This window comes from Hippocampus bargibanti, linkage group LG02 (genome assembly GCF_051943395.1).
Source record: "Hippocampus bargibanti isolate YZ-2025 linkage group LG02, ASM5194339v1, whole genome shotgun sequence".
Taxonomy (NCBI): domain Eukaryota; kingdom Metazoa; phylum Chordata; class Actinopteri; order Syngnathiformes; family Syngnathidae; genus Hippocampus; species Hippocampus bargibanti.
The window spans coordinates 6,927,820-6,948,018 of record NC_142735.1 but is presented as its reverse complement, the minus strand read 5'-3'; the positions used below and the strand labels follow the sequence as shown (position 1 = coordinate 6,948,018).

The 20,199-nt window shown below is 40.6% G+C and overlaps 1 protein-coding gene across 1 annotated transcript; it reads right to left on the bottom strand.

The window, feature by feature from the left end:
- Positions 1 to 67: 67 nt before the first annotated feature.
- On the bottom strand, positions 68 to 20,047 carry csf1ra (colony stimulating factor 1 receptor, a). Its single transcript, XM_089022820.1, has 22 exons — positions 19,878 to 20,047; positions 18,930 to 19,047; positions 15,407 to 15,694; positions 15,034 to 15,321; positions 14,817 to 14,953; positions 14,566 to 14,731; positions 14,286 to 14,487; positions 13,604 to 13,719; positions 13,404 to 13,515; positions 11,874 to 12,076; positions 11,521 to 11,612; positions 11,307 to 11,433; positions 11,004 to 11,108; positions 10,779 to 10,889; positions 9,668 to 9,830; positions 9,294 to 9,376; positions 9,108 to 9,211; positions 7,399 to 7,521; positions 7,211 to 7,322; positions 6,399 to 6,498; positions 1,786 to 1,897; positions 68 to 940 (listed from the first exon to the last, which is right to left on the bottom strand). Exons 2-22 carry the CDS (start codon positions 18,979 to 18,981, stop codon positions 746 to 748), a joined length of 2,991 nt encoding a protein of 996 aa, XP_088878946.1. The 5' UTR covers positions 18,982 to 19,047; positions 19,878 to 20,047; the 3' UTR covers positions 68 to 745.
- Positions 20,048 to 20,199: the final 152 nt, after the last annotated feature.

Genomic DNA, 20,199 nt, shown 5'->3' with positions numbered 1-20,199 from the left:
TCCCTTCAAATATTACATATAGAGCACACAGCAAATTAATGAATAACTCGTTTTCAAATCTGAAGTCAAGAATAATGACTTTTATTGTGGTTGACATCCAAAAATATGAAATTTTGGCTCAGATTTTAGCAATCATCATGGAATTTAACAAGTTTGAATTGCTTTCGCGGGCCGAAAAAAATGATGTGGCGGGCCGGATTTGGCCCGCGGGCCTTGACTTTGACACCAGTGTCCTATACGGTCCTGAACCTGTGGATAATGGATTTGACTTTATCGGAATGATCACATGTTCCCAGCAAGCCACGGCTCCTGGAATGGTGTCACAAGAGCTCCATGACCAAAGCGTGGAGGGTAAAATAAAAACAACGTTGCCATTCTTTGCCTCCTTCACAGTCCATTTGGGATGCAGAAAAAAAATAAACACACACATACACGACGAACATGCAGGTCACTTAAACTGAAGGGAGAAGAAAACCTAGCTTGTCCGTACACTTTATAAACAGTTGACATTTGTTTGCTGTCTAAATGAGGTCGTCGCGGAATGAAATATAAAAAGATAGATGTTCACGGACAACATGATCTTAATGAACCTTTCTGGATTAATGGAGTTAAACTCGTCCTGCAGTGATAGTGTAAAAGATCCCACGAGGAAGCGTTCATGCTTGTTTCCTGCCGTCGCGTCTGGAAGTTTGATGTTGTTAGAGGAAAGTCACAGATATGACTTCCCTCCGTTCGCCACGGATTTTCAACAAAACTGATAGTTGTTGGTCTTCATCAAAGGCTGCTCTTCCTCCTCGGGGTCACAAGACAGCTCGCAGGGGCCGTCACAGCACTTGGGCGGGTCATAATCTTCACAGTGTTCGGCCATCGTGGTCTGCTGTTGCTGCTCAGTCTGCGGTTGCTGCTCGGGCGGTCGTTGCTGCACATTCTGGTAAATTAACTGCGGGGCCGACAGAAATTAGGGTGGTTAACTTGGTTAAGGTAAGAAATAAAAATAAAAAGGAAATAAATCATGAATTTTGTTTCTGACTTGTCTGGGCTCGAATTAAATGCCCCACAGGGTCCATTGATTTCCCCCCTCCCCTTCCTATCCGCATAAGGTCACGAGTGAGCTAAAGCCAATCTCAGCTGACATTGCACGAGGGGTAGACTGACATCTGAAATGGTCGTCAGCCCATCACATTTGAATTTAGAGTGAATACTTTGGAACAATGGAGAAAAACCACTGGCAGCCATCTTGTTACCTCGGAAAGCAGACGTTTGCCAAGTTCAGTAAGATTCAAAATAAAGTTGCCAACAAAAGTGTGACCAAGGTTTATTGCGTAGCTATCACAGAGGAAGCAGCTTGAGTTGGATAGTTTTTTTTGTGATAATAAATAACCAGCCGGTAACTTTCCACGATGAAACTGTATTTCCTCATTATTACAACAGAAGGCAAAATATCCGTTCTCGCCGCAGAGATGAAAGTCCTCCGAATTTTCCCAGAATTCCAATTTTGTTTTTAATTTTCACAAAAGTTCCTCTGGAAAATTGAGGGAAAATTGCATACAATTAAATTGGATATAGTTGACAACGTTGAACGATTGGATATTTGGAACATTCCAGAATTCCAAATTTGGGACTCTAAATGCAGAATAGGACTCAAATCGTCAAATTATACTGCCCAAACAGGCGTGAGGAGCAGGAAAGCCGGACCCCAGATTGGAACCCCCAACCTCAGATCTCTATGTCAATACCACAGAAGTGGTCACATGGTCTCAGCCCAAAAAGCGATGTCCAACTCACCTGCTCCTGTTCAGTTCCTTCGCCGAGCTGTCTTTGTATCATCTGACTGATCTTGCTGAAAGTGGGACGCTTGGTCGGCTCCAAATTCCAGCACATCTTCATGATGTCGTAGCTGAATGGAGACAGTGAAAAGATTACATTTGCTGGTTCCTGTGGCAAAGTGGTCGTATCTCAACCTAAAGGTTGCGGGCTCAATTCTTCGCCCTTCAGGCTCTGTCCATGAGCAAGACACAGCTATGACATCAATAGTCAGTGATGACGTTTACGGTCAGTGACGTGCAGTGGAGGCAGGTGAGGCAGTGCCTCACCTGTCATCATGGAAAGCTGTCATGGAAATATCAAATGAAAAAATAAATTAAACAGTTAGATGTATTTAGTGATTTGTACTTTAAAGTTCTTGTCCATTTAACTTCACCGTTTTAGGATTTTTTTCAAAATCGCTGAATTTTCACATTTACCGTTCAAATACTAAGTAGAGACGAGCGGTGACGTCATTGATGACGTCAGTGCCTCACCAGCCATGAACCTCACCGCACGTCACTGTTTACGGTATATGCCTTAATATTCTGGTTGAGGTCAAAATTTCTATTTACATGGGTGAGAAGAGTTTCTCCCATATACGTGCTAATTGTGATCGATTGGGATATTAGTACCAAAGACACACAGACGTCATGATGGAAATAGACGTCATTTCTGCTTCTTACCTTCTATCGTCAATGTAATATACAGTATTTACCACTATGTCTTACTATCCCATTTTTGGGGTTCGTCTTCAGGGTCGTAACCCTCCTGGCGTGCCCTCCGTCGCTTACCTAACCAGGGCGTAGTGAATCTTGTCAATTGCCAGACTTTGAACTCATACTCTGACAGATGACGTGTAAAAATGTGTCCACTCCAGTACCAAGGTTTTTGTCATTTCGACTCAAATTCCAGGACCCACAGAATATTGAGTTTGAGGACTACATAAACATTTAATGCAGAGTAAGACACTTGAGACTCTTTTCTTTCATCAGAAAAAAAAGAGTTAATTCCTAAACTATATGGGTCTGGAGTTATATTCATTAGAAAAAAAAAGAGTTAATTCCTAAATTAATGAGTCTGGAGGTATATGATCTTGAAATTAGGGCGACTGTCCAAAATACAATGCAATACATACATATTGGTTTATATAGCACAGCTGAAGCTGTAACAAAGCGCTAACATGGGAAAAAAGGGAAATACTGTCTCCTCGTGGAAGGGAAAAAACATTGCCAGAGGTCTGGCCAGTGCTTTATCGGTACTCCTGCAACGAAAACCAAAATGCGAACAAATTCGGGAATGGCGCTACACATCATATTTTCAATTCTTGAATAAATTCGGGAATGGCAGTATGCAATTTAAGAGTTTCATCACACTTTGGAAGGCCACGTGGTGCCTTATTTTATGGCAACATACCTTGTTAGCATCCTTATATATCTGCTAAGTTAGATGAAAAATAAAATGTGGTGAAACTCTTCTTATACCCTGTGCTTTTATTTTTAAGGCTGGATTTTGATATGTTACACCATTTTGACTCAGATGTGCCAGAGGGTCACGAAGCCTCCATGTTGCCGGTATTCATAAACGTCTACATTGTGGAATATGCACTACCGCCTGCTGAAACCTACTTGACGCAAAATGGCTGGCGGACTGCCAGCCATGAAAGAAAATGAGCGAGAAAATGTGTTGAATTTAAGACAAAACAAAGCAAAGTATATAATGCTCCCCCTCTTGCTGCATCTGCCATCAGGATTCAGCAGTAATATTGGATGTTGGTTTCGCATCTTCATTTGTCATTTCTATTTCGTTCATAATGCTTTATGTATGAAAAACTATAATGTTTTTAAATGGTATTTTGTTAATATTATATGTTTGTCTGGAAATGATTAGTTGACTTTTTCTAATGAGAAATATTACTTTTGTTTGTGCAAGACTTTCCGAGGTCCCACTGTACTGTACAGTGTTTTTCAAAAACAATGAACTGTTTTATGACGCATTGCTTGCCTTCTCAAAGCGTCATCATCCATCCGTGACTATTTAAAAGAGCAGTTGTCTCATTTTGAATGGCTGCCACAACTGCTCTGGAGTCACATTGTTCTCGCGGCAAAGTTCAGTTGTTTGCCGTCATCAGAATGGCAAATTGTCAATTAAAGTTGGTTGTGCTCTGACTTAACAATAATCATAAAAATAAAAATACAAAAATATCATGAAATGAAATCAGTTCATTCTTATTGAATAATCCTGCGCTGTATATCTTTTGTGATTGATGTTCTGGGCATTCATTTTGATCCATACTAAAATATTGTATTGTTACTGCTGTAAACATCTTATCATGTCATCATCTTGGTCTTGATATGATCTTGGTTTCACTCCCTGGTGCTTTTTACTAACTTTGTGACTGCTTTTAATTCCTGTATATGATACCTGACCATGTTAAGCACTTTGTTGCAGATTAAGCATATATATAAATCAATGTCTTGTATGTATTGTATAAGTATGTATTGTAAAGCCCTATTTCACCTGACATATGAAAAGGGGTTATTGTAATGCAACTATCAATTCATGGTTAAGTCATTGCAGGTACTGTATTTTAATTTTTTTTTGCAAATGCAGATTTCATGTTTGTGTCAAGTCACCCACTGACCTTTGCATGACCTATGTGTTGTCATTTTTCTGGCCATTGCTGTTTTATGCCTTCAATGTTCTCAGATTCTCCCTGTTGTTCTTGTACAAAAAATCTACTCGCAAAAGTGGTGGTAACAGAGTGTTTCAGCCTCCCTTGTACACCGTTACCGCTGTCCCAGCAAAAATACACACTTTGATTTCAGTTTCACATTTTCAAAATGGCGGCCATTTCCCATGATTGAACCAGCTGATACAGTACAATCCACTTTGTGTAGACATGGGTCAAATTTGACAAACTTTAAAACATCTGTACGAAAGATGCATATTTTGAAGATATTTTCACTTTTAAATTACGCTAGAAATAAATCCCCTTTAATGTATCTTTCATTGCCACGGCTCTAATTTGACTTGAACAGTACATTATGTGACTGTTAAAGCTGCGATGATAACAAGGGGGGCTGCTAGGAAGTGTTTACGTGTTTGGACAAGAGAGACTTGTTCCCTGCCTCAATCTGTTTTTTCTGCTGCCGTGAAATAGCAGTTCCATGGCTTACGAGTATGGCGATCATGTGGCTAACAGGCAGAACTGGGCCTGACTCAGACACGGACAACAGATGATTGGGAACTCACACACATTCGCCCTGCACCGTTTCCACACAGCATTTATTCCGGGCGGTGTGACAGCCGCGGCAAATAAGCATACACTCACGCTCTCATGCTGTCACACACACTTCCTCACACAGATGAGAGGACACTTCTGTACTTTACGTTACATGTTTCGCTTACAGTTGGTCCACCAAAAATTGTCATACACAATCGTCTGATCCTGTATGTCTATTGGATTGGATTGGATTGGATTTGCCTTTATTAGTCTCACAGTGGAGAAATTTACATTCTATCATCAATAATTCAATCCATTTCCATCAAAGAAACAATTCAGCAAGGATGGCCTATTTTCAACTCCCAAAATAGTTTCTGAATTTTTCAATGACGTAAATCACATTCACTTGAACTGTTTCTGCAATTTGATTTGATTTTCTGGAGGAATGGATACATAACTAACTTGTCTCAAAATACCCCTGTTTGCTCAGCAATGTCGCCATGCCACCCTTCCTCCACCCATGTTTTGGTGGGAGTCAGCTCACTTATGAAAGCATGAGTCGCTGAACTGCAGTAACTCCCTTTGTTGGCTTTTCCTCATAGGAGCTCATAATTTCCTTTCTTCACTTCCTTTTATTGATCTAGCGATCCAGCTATCTATCTATCTATCTATCTATCTATCTATCTATCTATCTATCTATCTATCTATCTATCTATCTATCTATCTATCTATCTATCTATCTATCTATCTATCTATCTATCTATCTATCTATCTATCTATCTATCTATCTATCTATCTATCTATCTACTCACCCAAAGAAAAACTTAGCCTGTGACTGTAAAGTGACCTTGAGAGTTTTGAAAGGCGCTTATAAATGAAATGTATTATTATTATTATTATTATTATTATTATTATTATTATTAATATTATTATTATTACCAACAAAATCTCCAATGTTGTGCCGATTGCTTGTATATTTTCATAGGGTAAAGTGGAGACGGACAGGACTGTGCTAATAAATTTTGGTGACAATGGGTCACAGTTTTTACATACATTAGATAATAAGAGAACATGTCAAAGTAGGCCAGTAACAATTGTGACAATGCTTATCTCTTTCCGTCAATCACTGAGTCAGGCTGATGTGTGGAAAAAAAAACAATTTTGGCCCAGAAATAATGGGCATCAATCAGTAAGATGCGCTGAATGTAGTGATAAACAAATACATTATATCACTCCTGAGATTTTCAGGCTGATGAATTTTACTGCTGATATACTTTGTACATGAAGACGGACTTTTTACATAAGCTTCAAGGGTCTCTTAAACTCAGTAGTCAATTTCTCAGTGTTTGGAAAAGGTGGAGAAGCTTACATCTCGGGTGAGGCAAAGTCTGGCTGACACATCTGGTACCCTCGCTTGACCATTTTGTAGAACCTGGAGTCCACAGTCATACTGGGATATGGGCTCTTACCTGTTGGAGCACAAACATGTGAGACAGCAAAACCACAAAATATGACATGTACATGTAAACTGTGTGTGTGTGAGAGAGAGAGATAGATATTTGACCTTACAGTCTGATACCCATGATAAATTACAAGTGGATGATCTTTGAAAAAAAACCTCCCCTGACCCTTTCAGTGGCCTGATTGTTGCAATGTCGTTTTTTTTTAAATCACTGCCCCTGAGGAAAAAACAATCCGAGGCTGAAGACATGACTCATGAGAGGTCACTCATTCACTAAGCACTTGCGGCACAAGCTTGGCTTGCACACATCCGCAGCTGCACTGAGCTGTTACCTTAAGCTTCAGAAGCTTTGCTGAAACTAGAGCTAATAATCTATTACCAGGAAATATAAAAACATATATGCAGTAAAGTCTCATTATATCGATATTCTCGGGAGTCGGAAAAAATATCGATAAAACCGGACTATCGATATATATCCGATCCTGCGGCATGTAAATTTTCTTCTTGCGTTCATAGAAATAGTATCGTAATAAGCAGTACTATCGATATAACCAATATCGATATAACGAGACTTTACTGTATATAAAAATAACTGAGATCATTACGAAAATAAATAAATATATATGTATATATATATTTTAAAACATGTATATTGACTGAGATTATGAATGTGTGTAATTCTGCCACCGCTGGTGTGTTTGGGGTTTGTCGTTGCTCACCCAGAGAGAATATCTCCCACAGGAGGATTCCATAAGACCAGACGTCACTTTGCACAGTGTACACACAATCGAAAATGCTCTCCGGAGCCATCCACTTGACTGGCAAACGAGCCTTCAAACACATGAGAACTCCATCAATGAAACAAGTACGCATCAAGAACAATATCGTTGACAAATTGTGTGCTTACGTTGCCCTTCACCACGTAGTTGGAGTCGTTCATGATGTCTCGCGCTAAGCCAAAGTCACAAATCTTAGCTACTCTGTGGTCCGTCAGAAGAACGTTTCGAGCTGCCACGTCCCTGTGAATACACTGCACACGAGAAAGCAGCTTGCCTCATTGAATGTTTGCCGTCATATCGCGAAGTTTCTTTTAAACAAATAAACATGTTACGCCATGAAACAACTGAACTCCATCATCATATTTTCTTTCATTTTGCCATGTGAAAACTCCTGTTGAAAGATATGCTTAAGGTATATGCAAAGAATATTTTATGGTATGCTGATGAGGACCACTGTAGCACATATTTGAAGCTTGCATAAAAAGTTGTCAACCTAGCCAAGGGAGGGTAATCGAAAATTGGTTTTCTGTAATTGAGCAATTCACTGAGTCCATTTGATTCCAAAGAATCGTTTGCCCCCCTGGTGATTGCGCTAATCAATTCCTTTTGAGGAAAAAAAGGACCAATGCTTATGCTCAGTGTCTCGTTGTAGGGTTTGATTTTCCTTTCCAGCAGCTCCTGTATTTTGTTTTTCTACTTCTTTCTTTACTTTCCTCTTCCTTTCATAACTTTGCTGGTGTGAAATGTAAATGTATCCACTGCGAGACAAATAAAGGAACATCCAATCCAATAACTCACCTTCTAGTTAGACCGCTTCAACTTCCTGATTGTAGTTGTGGTTGTGATTCGGCTTTTTTTGTTATGTAATTGGATTGGATTGGATTGGATTTGCCTTTATTAGTCTCGCAGTGGAGAAATTTCAATGTAATGTCAAGTATGAGAGAAGCGTGAAGAGAAAAAAAGACGTGCATCTGGGGAAGTTCCCCTGACTGTCTCTGGAGGTGTCAATTTTGATGTTGTGGTTATTTCAAATCAGATCAAAGTATTTTGCAAATTAAATTCTTTGTTGCATAACGAGTCTTTGTCTTAGGTCAGAATTAGTTTGAGGTCAAGTTGAATTCAAAATAATCCCTATAAATATTCCCAAATTGCATGTAGCTACAAAAGGGCTGTCTTTTTGGTGAATTAAAAGACGATTAATAGCCTGGTAAGAATGGTCAAAGCCAAAGCTCCCCATTTTGTCTGGAGCAACAACAGATAAACAGGAACATTTCCTAAAGCATTCAGATATCTTGGTACTCTGCATTGCATCATATTCCTTTTTTTCTTCATCAACATCAAACATGCAAACTCCAGATTGGATAATAATAATAATAATAATAATAATAATAATAATACATTTCATTTATAAGTGCCTTTCAAAACGCTCAAGGATAGGCCTTAGCGCAGAATATTTAACTATGGGGCTGATTTTCCAACCTTCAAGATGTCTTCTCGAATTTCAAAGGTAGTCGATTACATTTTACACAACTAGTAATAAATAAATAAATAAATAAATAAATAAATAAATAAATAAATAAATAACGTGGCAGATTTTTCCCACCTTCAAGATGTCTGAATTTCAAAGGTAGTGGATTACATTTTACACAACTAGATAATTAACATACCAAGTAAAAAAATAACTAAATAAATAAATGATTACACAAATAGATAAGTAGATAGATAGATAGATAGATAGATAGATAGATAGATAGATAGATAGATAGATAGATAGATAGATAGATAGATAGATAGATAGATAGATAGATAGATAGATAGATAGATAGTAAAAACTCACATTTTTTGCAGCCAAAAAGTCCAAGCCTTGCGCCACTTGATAGGAAAACCTCAACATGTCATCCAAATCCAACGGCCATTCTCCAGTCTCTTCGCAGGCAGCGTCTAGGCACGAGTCCCATCATATTAGCAAGACAATCAAGCTCTGTTGAATGAAAAGTCCTCATAAAATAAGTGACAATCTTACTTTGTAATGGCTCTCTGTTGGAGAGATGGCATGGTTTCATCTCCAAGTAGCTGCTCGATGACTCACTGGAGATGCCACTGTCGCTGTTGGAAGAAATGGTTATAATTTTCTTGTGGAACGGGGAGGTAACTTGGAATTTGGAATTTAGAACATGACTGCAAAACAGTTAACAGCATTGAAAACAACTCCATTCTGGTAACGCGAAACGCAAAAGTTAACCCGAGGGATAAGATACAAAATTCTTAGTTTATACATCAGCACCACATGTGCCTATTTTTGGAATGTAGAAGGAAGTTCCAGAGAAAAGTCACACAAGCACAAGGGGGAGCCTCAAATTCAATTTGAGACCTCGACGATTGTTCGTGGTGTCCTACCTTCTTACAAAATGTTTCTGATTGCAGATATTCTTATAATTGTTGGAGTTCTCCGTTATGGCGGGTATGTTCATGACAAAGCTGATAAACGTTTCTGCCTTCTGGCGGAGGAAGTTTAGCAGGTCGCCGAGGCTGCAGTACTCTGTGATGACCAGCACGGGTCCTAAAGAAGAACCACGTCTCGTTAAGGACATTTCATCAAAAGCCTGTATTGGATCTCTATGCATGTAATAATAAGCTTGTAAATCAACTACAGTGATAACTTGGCTTACGAACTTAATTGGTTACCAGACAGAGTGTGTAAAGTGAAAAGTGTGTATCCCAAAAATTAATTTCTCATAGGACACCATTAAAATGAGAATAATCCGTTCCCAGGTCCCCATAAAACATAATTTTCTACTTTCTAATTCTCTCAGGCTTAAAACAACACAAAATATACCTTATTTTATGTATAATAAATGTGCTATTGTATTATAATTAAGGAAATAAACTGTACTGGAAAATAAAGTTGTTTTATTTACTTTTGTGATGGTCGTTAATGGCTTGATGGAATGGAGTGGCCAGTTTCCTCAGCATTTAACACTTGATAAGGAACGTAGCCTTCTTCTGTCACCATTTTGAGGAATGATCCCTTGTAGGTGCTTTCTCTGCGATAATTTTATCTAGTTCCTCATCAATTGTGTTCTGTTTAGCTGGGTTGATAGCTTTTTGCATCAAGTGTACAAATGGCTTGTGCGGGTTGTTTGTGGAGCCTGATTGATGGGATATTTTAACTTTGCAGTCTACACTCTGCCTTTGAAGTTGAAACTCTCTTACTGTCGTCTGCCTGTCTCTTTAATGATTAAACTACCTCCCCTCTCTGCTGCGTTCTTGACCAATCACGTAGCTTTAACCGAAGACTGGGGGCGGGGAATAGAGGACAAAAAAGTCAGCAGCCATTTTCTTGTTAGGAGAACGGGCTCGTTCGCGAACGACACATCACTCATTGTGGTAGCTCTGTGTGTATCCCAAAAAACAGTTTGTATGCCAAAGTAAAATTGTCATAAATTTAACGTTCGTAAACCGAAAAGTTCGTGAGCCAAGAGGTTTGTAAACCGAGGTATCATTGTACCTCCATAGGTGCAGGCCCCCAGTAGATTGACAATATTTTTGTGATGTCCCAAGTGACTCAAGATCTTCAGCTCTGACATCAAAGCTTCTCTCTCATCAGAATGTGCGCTGGCTTCAAAGGAAAAACACAAAACATTGACGTTAATCCGCTGTCTCTGATGAGATCACGTGAGAATGTCCTTTCTGTCTTGATCCCATTTTCTGGAACAAATATACACAGTCACACCTTTTAACATTTTCACAGCAACACGCATCACGTTGTCTTGCTCTCCCAGACCGATGGCTGTGGCCTCCACCACTTTTCCAAAGGCACCGGCCCCCAAGATCTTTCCTGCAAAATTGGACCTGACTTTATGACTTTGAAACACTTTTCAAGATTTGAGTCATCGCTTTAAAAGCAATGCTGAAAGCACGAATAAATACATCTCTGATGGTGAAAATGAAAACTCTTGGTCGAGGCAGAGATTTCAAGACAGTCTGTAGACGTACCTATCGGTTTGACCGACTGGATATAAATCACACTTCTAACCTAGCTTGAGTTGATCCCGTGGAAACTCCCATTTATCATTGTAGGGCAGCTGTGTAGGGTCAACAAAAGTGTAGTTGTTTCCATCTCTTGCCTCAATGATCTTCCAACGGATCTCATACCTGGGTTTCTGGTTTAAGGAGGAAGGAGAAGAGTAGTTTTAAAGCAGGTTCCGTTTGTGTTAAAACAGCCATCTTACTGTCACTCGGAGCATTACCTGTTTATATTTGTAAAAGAGAAATACCAGAAGCAGTAGAAGGATGGTCAGAATGCCTGCAGAGCCAGCTAAGGTGGAGGTGAAGAGTTTGTCTGCAAAATCAGCGAAAGATCAACTGTGTTACAAAATCCACTTCTTTGATTATGTCGCTGTAGAAAATGTGCTTAAATTTGTATTTGCTATGAGGCTGGGTTGTTAGTGTCAAAAACAGATAACATTAAGTTCCAAATGAAGCAGCTGACTGTGAGAAAAAAAATAACATTTAGTGCAGAACATCAAATGTGTTTTAGGTCACGTCCATGTGACACAGTAAAAACAAATAAAATCACAAGCTCAGAACAGCATTTATTCACCAGAAACCTCCATGGCGAATGTGTCACTGCTGACTCCAACGAGGTTAAAGGCCACGCACTCCACTGTCATCCTCCGGTTGGATGGTCCCACAGTCAGAACGCTCTCGACCGCCACTGTCCCGTATTCCTCCTCCCTTTGAAGCTCCACTGTCTGAGCTTGCAGGAGGGTTGCCATCTGCACACCGGTATTGCTTTCGTTGCACCTGGCTCGATGCAAACGGGTATTCAATTATATGACAGCATTATTTCAATAGGATTTCAAACAACAACAAAAGAAAAGCCTCGTAGGAGAGAAAAGTGTAGCTGATAACCGCCATGATTGAGTACATTATTGATTGTTTTTATTGAGGAATGGAATGTTTTGTGGAGGAAAGCAAATGAGCGAGACAGCATTCAAAAATGAATGCAAGCAATCTTTTGTTTCTTGTGTGTGTTAAGTATGTGTCAAGAATGGCGGTTTTGAAGAGAGACTTGCAATGTAAGGCCCTTTGACCTCTTTTGTCATGTATGACAAATCTAATGTCGGACACAACTTCAGAAAAGTGTTTTAGTGTCACAGTAAAGACACACTCATGGCACGCTAATTTGGTGATAGAAAGTCGTAATGTGTTTGCGGTAAAAGAGGACAAATCGTCCTTTTTGGCAATTTGGTGCTATTGTTAAATCCAGCTTCTTTCATCTTCGGCAGCTGGCTAAAATAAAACCTCTCCTCTCTCATGAGCACCTTTAAGCAGTTATTCATGCTTTGTCACACCTTGGCTCGATTACTGTAATGCGCTTTACTTTGGATTGGATCGGATTGGATTTGCCTTTATTAGTGTCGCAGTGGAGAAATTTACAATTCACAGCAGCTACTAGTTCGCTGACGAAGCCTCTTGGATAGGAGGCGAAACGTCCGAAACCTTCAAATTTGTACAGATGACGGCTGAAGAAACCTTCTCATCGATGGACCACTCCTGTACGACTGAGAGCTTACACAGACGTATCAGCCCATAACTGACAGTGTTTATACCTTAGTAACATAAGATGGGCGTTACACATCCATCCATCCATTTTCTGATCCGTTTTATCCTCACAACTGTCGCGGAGCCCCCTGGAGCTTATCACAGCTATCTTTGGGCATTTGGTGGGAGACACCTAGAAATGGTGGCTAGCTAGTTGTGTTAAGTTCATACTATCTACTTATTGTCTAATTTACAACATATTCTTTTCTGGTTGCTAGCTAATCGCCAGTCACGCTCATTTTCACGCAGAGAGATCATTAAACTCAGAGTGTCCCATTAACTTTCCATGCATGTCTTAGGAAAGTGGGAGGAAACCGGAGTACCATGACAAAATCCACGTGGGCAAGGGGAGAATATGCAAAATCCATACAAGAAGGAATTGAAATCTAAATCTCAGCACTGCGAGGCAAACATGCTAAGCAGTCCACTAACATGCCGCCCATGTTTCATATTCAGTAAAGTATTTTTTGTACCACTCATTAGAATAGGAATGCATTGTTTGTTTTCACTTGGATAAAGCACTCACGTGGGGCGTATTCCAAAACATTGATACCAGATGATTCTAGGGGCAGGATAGCCAAAGGACGTGCACGTCAGAGTGGTCACATTTTCCCATCTTACCAAGGCAACTGGTTTCTCTGCCCATTTAGAAGAAAACATGTTGATGATGCGCAGAAAAGGTAAAACCGGGACATGGTAGTTGAATAAAAGCTGCTGAACACTTACGATACATCTGGACTTGGAATGTGATGGAGGCGCTGGTCAGTTCACTCTTAGCATTGAAGGTATATTGGCCTTGCTCCTGAGAATTCATTCTCTTCAGTTGTAATGTAGCGTGGTATCTGATCAGGTGGGGGTGGGGTGATGGGGGGGGGGGGGGGGATTGTGACAACATAAGAATGTGTGCACCTTCACATCAGTATTGCACAGAACGTCTTTGTCGCAGCGGTCTCATTACCTGGAAACAAAGATCAAAATCAAATAGTCACTCATGGTTCTCAAGTAGAAGTGCAGATACTTGTAAGTGCATTAAAAAATAGATAAAATAAATAAAACAAAACAAAAATTCCATCAGCTGGTGTCTACGTCTCTTGTCATGAACAGGTGGCATATATTCATGCCACTGTCGGCCTAAAGTGGCCAAAGTTTCACTAATCAAATATTTCAAGACGTGTTAGCATAAGATAAGTTGCTAATTACAGAGTAATATTTATGTTTCAATGAGGCTCTAAGCGTTTGCAAGAAAAAACTGGTTTACTCTTTCCCAAATTTTAAGTCACGTTGTATTCCTTTTGTGGTGTATTAAAACTCGAGAACATTTATTTTGCTTTTAAAGGTGCTATAAGTATATTTCTGCAACCCTGTGTTTGTAAACACAATAACAATGAGAGTACATAGGCCATTTCACCTGTTGTTATAGCGGATGAGCGTCTTCTCCTGCGCGGACGTGCTGGGTGATGTCGGCGTTTGCCAACTGTGTTCGACAATGTGCGGATACGCCTCAATGAGCACCGTGAGCTCCAGATCTTCTCCCTCATTCACCTCAATTTGAAGACCTTTTTGAGTCAGCTTTGGGGACAGCTGAGGCAACAGTCGAATGTATGGCTTGTCTGCATACATTCACACAAGAGAATCGCTTTCTGAATGTATCTCATTGTCTGAATCACCTAACGAATCTCATGGCTTACCAACAACCAGCAAGTACGTCGTTGAACTGTTCATCCCAGCTTCATTCGTTCCGATGCATGAAATGTTGCCAGTGTCTGCAAGGTCTACAGCGGGGATGGTGAGGATGCTCTGTATGTCCAAACGGTTTTCTCCACTGGAGCGGACCCTCTCTTCTATGATGGGTTTCTGAAAAAGGCAGCAAGGAGGACAAATACGAGGTTATGACGCTTGTAAAACCCGTGAAAAAATTCCCAAAATGGATCGTACTAACTGATTTGGTGGTGTAGACCCAGGTGACATTGTAGTTGAAGTTGGGATTGTGTGTAGTGCAGTAGATCTTGAGTTGCTCTCCAGTAATTCGGATGTATTCATGAGTCTCCAAAAAGACATACGGAGGGAAACGGAGCTCTAGAGAAGGATGGAATTATACAATCAGTGCCCAAAAGGTGGTATGTTCCACCTGAATGCAGTGCTCTGTTAATCCTCACTCTGGATGACGTTAATGGAGAAGGCTTTGGAGGTGCGCTCCACTCCTTTGACTTTGGCTGTGCACACATAGTCAGCGTTGAAGCTCGGGTGTAGGCTGTGGATGAGAATACCACGGTGCCGGTAGACGGTAAAGTTCATCCCAGGGGGAACGGTGGTGCCGTTGTCCATGCGGAGACTAATGTCTGTGGCGCTTGGGTCAGTCAGGAGGCAGGGTAGCAAGTACACTTCACCCTCTTTTTTCACCACCCTCAATGAGGTGCTGCTGGTCCAGAAGACACGGCTGGGATCTGGCGTAGGGAGGGGCAAATGATTGGAATCAACAACTTTGCTGACCTGGGTGCAATGATGACACAAATCTTCCCCCAATTTGACCTTTTACAAACACGTGAACCGATGAGGTCAGATTACGATGCTGGGTTCCACCTGTGTAAAAACACTTGTAGGTCCCGGTGAATTCGGCAGAAGGACGGGCCACCTTCAAAGTGCAGACATTTACTTTTCCCTTGGACATGTAGCGTTTGTGTTTGGCCAATCTGGGTTGCCAGTTCACAGGTGCATCACCCTGGCACCTCAGATCCAATGGGGTGCCGGAATTGACCACCACCTCAGGACCTGACACCACCTTTGAGTTGAGCTTGATCACTGGGCGCCGCCACTCCGCTAGGAAAAAATAAGATCCATCATGATAGTTTTGCAGCTTTCAAATGAGATTTGCAGTACAGTATTTGACAGCATCCCTTGCCATCCTACGACTTTTTATACAAACAGGCTCTATTTATGGGGACAACCCAAATCTAGCGCAAAGCACCATTAAAATGTGAGGCTCCTTTCTTTGTGGTACAGTGAGACCTCAACTTAAGAACTTAATTGGTTGACAGACAGAGTGTGTAAGGCGAAAAGTGTGTATCTCAAAAAAAAAATCCCATAGGAAACCATTAAAATGGGAATAATCCGTTCCCGGGTTTCCATAAAATATAGTTTTTGACTAAATAAGCCTTAAAACTACACACAACATACCTTATTCTATGTATAATAAATGTGCTATTGTATTGTAATGAAAGAAATAAGCTGCATTGTATCATAAAGTCACAAAGAGAGGCACATTACAGGAGGACTGTAATTAAAGAAATAAACTGTGCTGTAAAATAAAGTTTTATTTACCTTTTTGTGGCCGTTGATGGCTTATGGAAGGAGAGTCACCTTCCATAAGGACTGTTGGTCACTTAACCTCTGGTGTGGCTTCTCTTCTTTTTTCTTTGGAGACTCCTCATCAATTTTGCTGATTAAAAACCTCTTAATTGACGCCTGTTGCTTTCTGACTTGTAAGGTCTTACGAAGCTGAGGCATCACATTATCGTTCATCATGTTGATGATTGTCAGAGCCAGTCTTTTCTGGATGGAACTGTTCGGTAAATGCCTGCACATCATTCCACTTTGCCAACCTTGCCTTCTCCTCCTCGCCCTCAGATTTTCTCGAACTATCTGTTACTGGCTTTAAAATCCTCAATAAGCATAAAATAGCTTTACTCACGCTGTCGCCGGATAGCTGCTTTTCATGAATCCAAATTAACAGAAGTTTTTCAACTTCTTCGATTGCCCGAGACCGTCGCTTTGAGAGCACGGAAACACCTTTTGCAAAAGACGCACCTTTGATGGCTTCTCTGTTCCGGAGAATGGGAGCAATGGTTGACTTAGCATAGCCGTGCTTGGCCACTAAATCACACAAACGCACACCTGGTTCGTGTTTTTCAATTATCTCCTTCTTCTCAGCGACTGTGATTTTATTTTGTGTCTCCTTGGGCTGAACACGAGCCTGTGGTGTTTTTTTTCGGGCCCATCATAGTAAAATTATCAGCAAAAAGCTCTAAGTAGGCGATCGAGGTTTGCATTCAATGAGAGGGGGTGTGCAAAGTAGCGCCGGCTGGAGCGCTGTTCGGTCGTGTGCTTCCGCCGAAGATCACTCCGCCAGCCGTGGTGGGTGTGTATTATGAAAATAGTGCTTATTATAAGGTTTAATTTTCATAAATTTGACGTTCTTAAGACGAAAGGTTTGTAAGATAAGGTGTTTGTAAGTTGAGGTCTCACTGTAATTCGGCAAAAGGCCATAGGTAGGGTTAGAGAAGAGTCTGTATCACCCCTTGGCTTGTAAATGTGATGCTTACATTTAAAACATTTCACAAATGTTATTCTTTAGAGTACGCTCGGATGACGGGACCCGAGCTTTGGGCAGCCAACACAACCATAGGCTGTCAGATTGACTCGCGATGCAGCTGCCCGTTGGGAAGTTCCCTCGCTGTCACCAACGAGCGCGTGTGCCTCAAATCAACTCAGAGATGAATTCCATCTCTAAATAAATTAATTAATTAAAACAAATGGAATACTTGTAAATTGTGGAACAAATGGATTCTTGTTTAAAACATGTTGAGAAGTTCATTGCTTCTCAAAGAATGAGGTAAGTACACTTGCCTTGAGGGGGCAAAAACATTTGGTGAAGTGCAATGTAGTAAAAGCTGACCGAGTTAATGCCTCTCAGTAATAGGCTACTTGTTCCACCACCTTCACATGGTCACAGTGTGAACAACTAACTATCTAATATTGTTTGCCCTACAGTCATTTGCTCATGTTGCATGGTGAATCTAAGTTGCAGTCATTACAGACCAGGTCTTAACAGGTGCATTGGAGTGAAGTCAATCCCTATGGCAGTATTTTCACAGCCCCACTTTGTTCAGCAGAAAGGTCAGTTGCTGTTGGACAGTTCGCGGCTGGATGGATGCATGGCTTGACGAGAAAGTGAGTGCCAGCGCAGACCGCCCATGCGTATGGGGAACTGTTGCTGCTTGGAATTGAAGCGGATTTACGTGGGACAGGAGATGTGAGACAATCCCTTTTCGTCAACGGATGCAACAGCTTCGTGTTTGCTTTCAAAACTTAGCTTGTAGCAGACGTGCACATTCCACCATGATGTCTCTGATTCACTGGTGAAAAGGACGCTTTGATGCTCCTCTGTTTTATTTTGAACTGCATCATGCAATAAAGAGGGTGCAAAAAGTGCTTAAGATTGAATGACTCTCTGTGTCTTAAGTGTCACATTATTTGTTTCTTTTTATGTTTTGATTTTCACTTCAAGATGGCGCCGCATGAGTACCTTCACAGCAGCTCCTGTATTTTGTTTTTGCTACTGTTAAATGTAAATTTCTCAATTGTGAGACAAATACAGGGTCATTTTATCTAATCAAAACTCATTTAATCTAATCTAATTCTCACATTGGTTCGAGGGCCCTTAGAGGTCAGATTATGCCTTTGGCCCCCGAATGGCAATCGAGAGACCTTGCAACCTTATCCAGCCAGTCTCTCACACTATGTTCAAACTTCACTTTGAGCCAGAGTTATACAAATTTCCAAGTACTATATAGTGTGTTCTAACTCTTTTATCAGAATTCAGATTTTGCTATAGCTCATTCCCAGCAAGAGATGTGAGAGACACTCCAATGAGTATTTAGCCCTTAACACTCTTCCCGTGGGTCTTTCCCACCCATTCACTCTGTTTAACTTCCAATGACCACCCACCCCTGCCCGCTCCCCACACCATCCACATATTAAACAGTAATCAAGGAGAAAGCGAAGCCAATTTCAGTCAGTCAGAGTTGATGTGACACAAAGGAGGCATTCGTCGGCAAATGCTAATACATGAAATTTCAATTAGTGGTCAAATTGCAAAAATCGTATGAACATGCACACAACACCACCTTACCAAGAAGGACGCGTGAAGAAATTCCAGAAGAAAACTTCCCACAGAAACAACCGTAAATGAGTAGCATAAGGAATACACAATAATACAGATAAAATACAAACTAAAATACTAAAACTAAAATACTAATTTGATTTTCTGCCTTACCTGTGGCGACGACGGCCACAAATCCCAGCAGCAGAGTGAGAAGGGACCGCATCCTAATTCAACTCCAAAGCAGTGAATGAGTGATGATGTGCCAGTTCAACCCAACACTCTTTTAAGTCTGCAGCGTGCAAAAGACAAAACCACATTATAAGCAGCTTGTTGAGCCAACACCCTTCTTTACTTCTCTTTACTGACCACATTACACAGCATATGCTTTATTTTCAAATGGCAACTAACTTCAACAAATACAGTACAAAGAATGTTTCTTCTAAATGACCAGAATGCATAATTCACTTTTGTCCTATTTTATTTTATTTTATTTGGATCGGTTGTTGTCTAAGGGTATCAAGTCCTTGTCAAGTTAGTGTATCACACAACCTAACCTCATATGATACATTCACTCTCCTGTTATTTATATATTTTTTTATTTGGTGTTCCAAAAACCCTTCCATGAATCAGCATCACCCAATGAATGGAACAAATGAAGATTCATTAGAAGGATATATACCTGTATGTACCTGGACAGAAGTACTGTATTGTATCAGCATCCCTAAAAATGATCAGTCTAACATATACATTACAATATAGCGCTTTAACAACAGCTGAAGCAGTAACAAAGCGCTTAACATGGACAAGTTTCATATCAATAAAGCAGTCACAACGATAGTAGAAAGCACCAGTATACCTTCCGGATAGAACATCGTGTGTAGAGATACTGTATAAGGCGGCTACAAATTATGCCCTGCAAATTGGAGGATGAACACTGACGAGCAAAAACCGACTTTCGCAAGGCTTATTATTTGTACAAGTATTTCATGTCAGTGAGAGAATGGACAGCATCCTTTTACCACATTTTTCCATTTGTGGGCCATAAAAGATGAAGGCTAAGGTTCATAGAAGATTGACTTGTAAACCGTCCGGCATATGAAAAACATGAAATGTAATTACCTTTAGTTGTGTTCAGCCTGGCAGAAGAGATGATGAAAATGTTTGTGTCCTGTTCGAACATCAGGAACAGATGCAAGAGTCTCCTCCTACCTTCTTCCTGCTTTTCTTCCACTCTTGTCACACAGCATACACGAAATGTTTTCGGCAGACTAAGTGATGGTGGATTGGAGTCTGTGCGTGTGTGTGCTTGCTTGTAAGGAGGCAGGCTGTTCAGCACATTATGCTCGACAAATTAACGAGCCAGTTCCAATTTGCCAATTCACGGCCTAATTCTGTCATGACGAGGAAGTGCAACAAATAGCCGCTGCCTTTGCAGAACCAT

Bases quoted from the DNA above. Each gene is read 5' to 3' on its own strand.
- csf1ra (XM_089022820.1), bottom strand. From the start codon at position 18,981: ATGCGGTCCCTTCTCACTCTGCTGCTGGGATTTGTGGCCGTCGTCGCC. The intron at 9,831-10,778 runs GTACAATGATAC...GTTCTTCTTTAG, and splicing joins GGGGGCCTGCACCTATGGAG to GACCCGTGCTGGTCATCACA. The intron at 7,522-9,107 runs GTGAGTTTTTAC...TCTCGTGTGCAG, and splicing joins ACTTTTTGGCTGCAAAAAAT to TGTATTCACAGGGACGTGGC.